The following is an 8,412-nucleotide window of genomic DNA, read 5'->3' as shown; positions in this document are numbered from 1 at the left end:
TCACCAGCAGTGTTCAACACCTTGTATATAGACAGATGTGAGTTGTGTCAATCCACCAGCAGTGTTCACCACCTTGTATATACAACACCTAGTATATAGACAGATGTGAGGCGCGTCAATCCACCAGCAGTGTTCGCACCCTTGTATATAGACAGATGTGAGGAGCGTCAATCCACCAGCAGTGTTCCCCACCTTGTATATAGACAGATGTGAGTTGTGTCAATCCACCAGCAGTGTTCACTACCTTGTATATAAAACACCTAGTATATAGACAGAGGTGAGGTCCGTCAATCCACCAGCAGTGTTCACTACCTTGTATATAAAACACCTAGTATATAGACAGATGTGAGGTGCGTCAATCCACCAGCAGTGTTCACCACCTTGTATATAAAACACCTAGTATATAGACAGATGTGAGGTGCGTCAATCCACCAGCAGTGTTCACCACCTTGTAAATAGACAGATGTGAGGTGTGTCAATCCACCAGCAGTGTTCACCACCTTGTATATACACAGATGTGAGGTGCGTCAATACACCAGCAGTGTTCACCACCTTGTATATAAAACACCTTGTATATAGACAGATGTGAGGTGCGTCAATCCACCAGCAGTGTCCGCCACCTTGTATATAGACAGATGTGACGTGTGTCAATCCACCAACAGTGTTCACCACCTTGTATAAAGACACAATCCACCAGCAGTGTTCACCACCTTGTATAAAGACAGATGTGAGGGGTGTCAATTCACCAACAGTGTTTACCACCTTGTATATATACAGATGTGAGGTGCGTCAATACACCAGCAGTGTTCATCACCTTGTATATAAAACACCTTGTATATAGACAGATGTGAGATGCGTCAATCCACCAACAGTGTTCACCACCTTGTATATAGACAGATGTGAGGTGTGTCAATCCACCAACAGTGTTCACCACCTTGTATAAAGACAGATGTGAGGTGTGTCAATTCACCAACAGTGTTTACCACCTTGTATATAGACAGATGTGAGGTGCGTCAATCCCCCAGCAGTGTTCACCACCTTGTATATACACAGCTGTGAGGTGCGTCAATCCACCAGCAGTGTTCACCACCTTGTATAAAGACAGATGTGAGGTGTGTCAATCCACCAGCAGTGTTCACCACCTTGTATATACACAGATGTAAGGTGCGTCAATCCACCAGCAGTATTCACCACCTTGTATATACACAGATGTAAGGTGCGTCAATCCACCAACAGTGTTCACCACCTTGTATATATACCACCTTGTTTAAGACAGATGTAATACACACACATGTCATAGCACCTTTGGTACTGAATTTGGTAATAGATACCGTATATAAAATATGAATTTCATCATACAGCTGTTTCGTCCTTATAAGGATTATCAGTGGTTCTATGGGCTTAAAAGTTGGAGATCTAAATAGGTCTAAAGTTACTGTTGAAACATGATTGGTAGTTCTCCTTAGTTATACAAATTTAGAAAATGGAGCAGTATAGGCTGATTACAGATTAATTATGATTAAAGAGTGTACCGCATCAAACAATGCTAGGAAGATTTTAGGAAAATGTACGAAAGTAATTCCCCTTTTATCCTAATAACTTGCAATTCTCTATGAATTCCAACTAAAATGTATTGAATATCACAACAAAATTCACATATAGTAAAAACATATTTATTATTTAATTTACATCAACTGCATCATATACGCAATGAAATAAAACACATATGTGAAAAAAAAATAGTACATCGTAAATATGTGATTTTGTTATGCACACACCATTATTTCATATAAATTAATAACATAAATCTTGTAATGAAATATCGTAATTACAACATAAAGGGAATCATACCACTGTTGATATGTGATTGTTATATACACATTATTTCCTTTTATGTCAGAGGAAGTATTTCAGGTAAGGAATACAGTGTATGATACATATAAAACCAATGAAATGGGTATATTTTGTGTGCGGTGTCAGATTTGACGAAGTTGATATTTCCGTGTGATCTTTTAGCATTGGATGTACGAAATACCAATAAACATCTCTTGTACATTGATTGTGTAGTGATAAGATGAATTGTTTGTGACGTCATGGTCAGATAGCATGGTGCAATACCCTCGACGTTTTGGGATATCCACCAATCACAGCAGACCCCTGTCGTAGAAACGTAGCAGTGACGTACCTTTGGCTATACGACAACTCTAGATCTCAGGCAGACATCAATCATTGGACTATCCGCTAAAGCTTCACGTCTATACGCCAGCGGTCAAGTTGACTAGCTGGTCCCCGAGCATGTCGCGTTTGACATTTATTGTCGATCCGAAGTATCAACGTCACAGTTGTAATAATAAAAAAGTACGGATATGTAATCGTCGCTATAAGTGGACGCTGTCGGGAAACAATACGTCAATAAAAGGTCAAGGACAGTTATAAACTGGCCAGTACAAAACACCTCGTATACATAAAAGTAGCAACTGGACACCAGCTCTCCACAAGTCTGCTGAGTCCGGAAAGATCTCACTGCTATAATTTGAAACAGGTACATGTAACTGATAACCTATAATGTAGATATCACTATATAATGGTTATACTGGTATTGTCTGATTGATTGCTCCTGTAGAGACTTGCATTTAGTTAAATTATTATGATGGTTTTTTTTGTCCGCATTAGCAACATAAGGCATTTGATTATATATTATTTCTGAAACATAATAATAACAATGAACATTACATTGCAAGGTACGGATTTTCTCCGTTGTATGTTCAAATTCGACCTAACTGTGATATGCATAACATTGATTATATATCTGATTTCAATTCAAGATATATACATCATTGTAAGCTACGAAAGCCAGTAGGGATCAATTTGAAGTTTTGTCTTATCTTGGTATTACTAAACGAGTTTTCTTTGTGTTACTGGACAGTATCTATTAAGCTATCTAGTTATAAGAAGATAACTGTCGTGTATTAAAAAGATAGCTGTGATAAGAATCAAGATATTATTCATCTAGTAGCAAAAAGAAAAGGGCCTTTACTGGCTTCCGTAATATATATAAACTGCCAAGAACAATTTGAAAGACAATTCTTACTAAAGCTAGATAATATAGGATAATGTGCACTATGAATACCAACCGTAGGTATGACTTAGATTGGAGATATCTTCTATTTTACTTTTAAGTTAGTTATTTGATAGATCCATCATATATAACCCCGTGTTATGTAGAGAACGTTTGTCTTGTATACCAGTGTAACAAAGCACAGAACTTTTAATACTGATTGGTATATCGCAAATATAATAGCGAAATGATATATGTCATCACAAGATTGTCAGTGCTGTTAGTGAAGGACTACCGATGCAATGTATGTTTCAGCGCTATATTTGCTGTTGATCGTAGTAATGAAATGATAATGAATTTGAATAATATCTAAAAGTTTTATCTTGCATTTATAATCATACAAATCTTTGTTCAACAGTCGTTTTTATATTTATGTGGCAATAGCTGGACAGCACATGTTACCATCCACAATACAAACGAGTAGATACGTTTATGAAAGTTAAATTATAATGATACATGGAATTCGATTGGTGACATATATTGAAGTTTCGTTTATTAGTATGTGGTATTTCATTCGAACTTTTATTGCTTATTCAGCAGTGAAACCGCATATTCTAAAACGTCGAGCTTGCGTTCGGACGTTTATTGTCTTAGAAATGATTAAATGTGGTCACATTCCTCAATATTTATTCTATTCGTACAAATGTACAAAGAAATAAATTAAAGTAGACGATATGATTTGTTTTTGCTGTATATAGAAGTCCTTAATATGAATCAATTTGAAGCATGAATTCTACAATGCATTTGGTGAGCATAGTTGTGTAGTATTTTCTTGGTAATTTCTTCATTAGTTGAAAGTGGTCATATTTTTGACTAACTAGATATACTTTTCACTATCAAACTTGTTTCTTTGCAGATATGGGTGTGTTTCTACTTTTAACCGTGTTGGGTGTGACGTTGCTATCACAGACAGTAGACGGTCAGCAGAGACGTGCAAGACTGAGTGGAGTATTAGATAACGATGTGCAATCAATTCTATCCTTGGCGCAAACATTGGGCCTAGGAGGCATTGACAGCTTTGGAGTTGGTCCAGGGGTCGGTCTAGGGGCCGGTCTGGGTGGCGTAGGAGGCCTAGGAGGCATAGGAGGCTTAGGAAGTGTACATGCAGGTGGTTTAGGAGGCCTGGGCCTCGGTTTAGGAGGAATAGGAGGCATTGGAGGCCATGTAGGGCTTGGAGGTCATGGAGGGCTTGGTGGGCTTGGGGGGCTTGGAGGGCTTGGAGGCCTTGGAGGGCTTGGAGGCCTTGGAGGTCTAGGAGGTCTAGGAGGGCTAGGGGACACAAGTGGATTGGACATGAGAGAACTAAAAAGAGAACGAAGGAGGAGGAGGAGATTGAGGAAAAGAGTATGCCAGCAAAACTGTGTGTATAGGTACAGATCATGTATTAGTCAATTACCTCAGTTATGTCTGAGAACAGCTCGTCAATGCCTGTTCGTCTGTTAGGATGGACAGACTACTCGCGACGTTAATGTGATGGACAGGATGTTGTTCTGAGTAAACATATACACGTGTCCCTGAACCTAACTCAGAGTACAGCTGTTAATACGTAGAACAGAAAGACGGGGCGTCGAACGTAATAGCACTGATTATGTTTTGATAATACAATGATTCTACAGGACGCCGGAAAAATAAGAATGTTTATGTATTGATAATACAATGATTCTGCCGGACGTCGAAAGTAAAAGGACCATTTACGTACTGATTATATAGTGTTTTTTAGGACGCCGAAAGTAATAGGACTGCTTATGTGTTGCTTATACAATGGTTCTACAGGACGTCTAAAGTAATTTGACTGTTTATGTATTGATGAGGCGATGATTCTACAGGTTGCCTTAAGTAATTTGACTGTTTATGTATTGATGAGGCGATGATTCTACAGGTTGCCATTAGTAATATGACTTGATAATATAATTTTTGCCAAATGTATTGTGTCTGTCTTTACGTTGACTTTTCTAATTTGTTTGCGTTGCTGTTTGTTTTGTTTCATTAATTATACTTTATATAAAATGTGAATTATCCACTTCCATTGTTGTCATTTTATTCCAGTTAAAACATCCATGAAACAGGTGACAGGTAACAATACCATTGTTGTTATATAATAAACAAAATTTTAAACATATAGAGGATCTGCCATAAGCTTCCATTCATATTAGATTTATGATACTAGTTTTGGAATTTTCATGTTTGAGAGCCTCTGGCGAGCAAATATGAACAATCCAAAACGAGTATCATAAACCGTATTTGAAGGGAAACGAATGACAGATTCTTTTTATCATATAATACAAAGTAAACTGTATAATTGTAATCTGAAACGAATATTTTGCACTTGGCCGCCTCTGAAACGAAGAAAATGCGTCCGCTTCACATTGATTGTTCCTATTCGATTTTGACTTCATTTCCGGAATGATATTACATACGTTACATAAACATACTTTATGTGATGGCTTTATGACACTGCATGATACGGTATTCATATGATAAAGGATCTTACACTATTCTAAATCAACCGATCTAAATATGTATTTTACATCGTATTATATGAAGATTTTCCGTAAATATAAAATATTCCACAAATGCATAAAACCAACTTTCTTTGTAATTTTATTGACAATATATATCGTAAACCTTGATCATTGTTGGGTATAGTCTACGAAAACATAAATGTGACGTTGTTTTATTTTAAACCGTGATTTATATGGCCTATTCAAGATCGTATGTGAAAGCTGCCATTTGATACATAATGTAACTGTAATACTGTAATGTTATGAGTCTGTTGAAAAGTAACAATAATCACTTGAAATACGAAAGAAGTATTCATCTATTGGAGAAACTAAACGTGTTCTGCGCAATGTTGCCAATTTGTACAGTCAGGACGCATCAGCACTGGTGGTTAAAACAATGTAAAAAATCGCGAGTAAAGAATTAAAAAGCATATATGGACCCTACCTTATATTATCAATCACGGGTTTATATGAGACAACCAGTGAGACATTTTTATTTGACGATGACTAGTACGATATATACTCTATCACCTTCGTCAGACAAATGACAAGTAATTCTTACTTCAGGAATCAGTTATAATGGTACGAAAATGTAATCGAATCGATTCGACTATGTATTATATAGTATCTGGTTATATATCCGTGATAGTCCTTACTCTCCTCTTCTCGATGATTCATACCTTGTCTTCTGCGGCGTATCTAGACAGCTTCCTTTACCTGCTGCTTGCATAGATTACTCTTTCTGTCCACAAATTTGAAGTCACTGATGTCAGTGACATGATTAACTTGTGTGCTAAGTTCTGTGGTTGAAAAGCTATATATATGAACCTCTATTGCTTCATTTCTGATCAATTAAGCTTCTTTCTCTTAATTTTGTTTTGGTGTCTTTTCGGTGTCCGCTAAGTCTGACCCCCTAAATCAGTCTTTCTTTAGGTGTTTTATATTAGGGTATACTAGGATATTTCGGTGCGACTTGTGGGATTTCAAAAACGACTTTTTGTTTACATGAAATTTGAAAATAAATAAATATTATTCGTTTGATCATTTGAAACTTAAAGTCCATCCATCAGGCAAATGGGCCCTCTGAAGGGATTCCACATTCCGTCCTTAACTCTTTCATCGTTTATACATATCCGCACAAACATCTACAATTTATGAAAAAGGACCCGGTACCATGAAACAGATTTAAGCCGAAAACGGATAATCATTTGTCGTCGACAAAATAAAGACTTACCCTGGATGTTAATCCATTATGTAATGAGTCTGTACTAGAAATAACATCAAATGACGTTGCAAATTAGAAAATGAAAAATAATCAATTGCAGGGCTAAGTAAAGAATTCCCTTTTTAGCCAACAAGGACAAGAGAGAACTTATAAGTAACAGATGATACGGGTGTATCAGATAACTCAAATATTGTCTCAAAACAATTTCATTTCGTAGACTTCTTATTTATCTGTAATTTCGATTTTGACCTTTGTCAGCTCAGTTGATATGCGTAGCAAAAGTGGAAAGCCAACAATGATTGATACAACTAAAGTGATCCACATGCCTTAGGTGTAGGCTATGTTGTACTCTCACAATGGTATCTCTGGCGTGTCAATATCCATAGCTATAACGCAATGAAGCGGGTAATCGTGATGCAGACCTGACAGGCATGTCTAACGAGCGACAGATCACCTCCAGTTATTGATTACAGTAAAAACAACAAGACAGTAGTATTTAAGTCCAATTTTTTTAACTACATTGTTTTCTCTGCAATTTGCTCAGGTAAAGGCTGCAAGAAAAGGTAAGCATTTTATTCTATTATAAATGTATCGGGTATTGACACACATAAATGAAATTTGCATATATTTGAGAATTCTACACAGCACTTTTTAACTTAATACGGATAAACACTCTCCGTTGTTGGAGCTTTGCTAATCGGTATTTTTGTAAATTATTTTAATGTTACCTTAAAGAAGCAATTTAAAACATGTATTCATACAAGTCACAATACAAGGCTTGATGTCCTCATAACTTAGATCATACATGTTTAAGACATTATGTATATAACGAAATAGCATGTCTTGTTACGTACTATTACAAATCCTTTTACTGCCATAATGCAACGAAGATTCGGTTCTGTTTTTCTATATTGCGATTTCAGTTTAGAAATATGATAGTTAAGGTACTCTGGTTATATATAGACACAAAGGAAACGTTTAGACTGAGAATGACTATTCGGAATTTAGGAACAAAAAGGATCGTTATCATTCTCCAGGATCGCGTTTATATTACAGGACAATCATACATTGCGCCTTCATTTAAAAGGGCTATAATCACAGTAGAAAAAGTGTTAGTCGATTCGTTGTGTAGAGAAAACCACCCAGATTTTCATGTAACATGAGAAACCATTATAGTATTTTGTCTACAATGTTTCATTAAGATTATTTCACTTAAATGACAATATTATAAAGTACTTGATAGACTATTGGCAATTTTATCAGAATTTATTTAAAATGTTTCTAAATTGATGACATGAACCTCTTGCTTACTTACATCTCAATCAGTGTGTAAACTGACGGAACATTATTTACTACACACAGAAAAAGAAAAATGAGGTTCGCAGTGTGGCTGCTGTCCATCGTGGTGTGTATCTCCATTGTCACGATGAGGTCAGATGGACAATTAATTGATGGCTTCGGTCTAGACAACGATTTTGGCTTAAATCTAGGTAGATCGTATGATGGATTACATGGTCACGGGCATGGTCGCGGCAGGTATTCCCGGAGATGTCGCCGGAGTTGTTTAA

The 8,412-nt window shown here is 36.6% G+C and overlaps 1 protein-coding gene across 1 annotated transcript; it reads left to right on the top strand.

The window, feature by feature from the left end:
- Window positions 1–2,440: 2,440 nt before the first annotated feature.
- On the top strand, window positions 2,441–5,138 carry LOC110448968 (uncharacterized PE-PGRS family protein PE_PGRS10-like). Its single transcript, XM_021495505.1, has 2 exons — window positions 2,441–2,542; window positions 3,975–5,138. Exon 2 carries the CDS (start codon window positions 3,977–3,979, stop codon window positions 4,559–4,561), a length of 585 nt encoding a protein of 194 aa, XP_021351180.1. The 5' UTR covers window positions 2,441–2,542; window positions 3,975–3,976; the 3' UTR covers window positions 4,562–5,138.
- Window positions 5,139–8,412: the final 3,274 nt, after the last annotated feature.

Source organism: Mizuhopecten yessoensis, unplaced genomic scaffold (genome assembly GCF_002113885.1).
Source record: "Mizuhopecten yessoensis strain PY_sf001 unplaced genomic scaffold, ASM211388v2 scaffold4403, whole genome shotgun sequence".
NCBI classification, from domain to species: Eukaryota; Metazoa; Mollusca; class Bivalvia; order Pectinida; family Pectinidae; genus Mizuhopecten; species Mizuhopecten yessoensis.
This window is presented reverse-complemented; position numbering and strand designations above follow the sequence as displayed.

Coding starts and splice junctions, on each gene's coding strand:
- LOC110448968 (XM_021495505.1), top strand. CDS start 3,977: ATGGGTGTGTTTCTACTTTTAACCGTGTTGGGTGTGACGTTGCTATCA.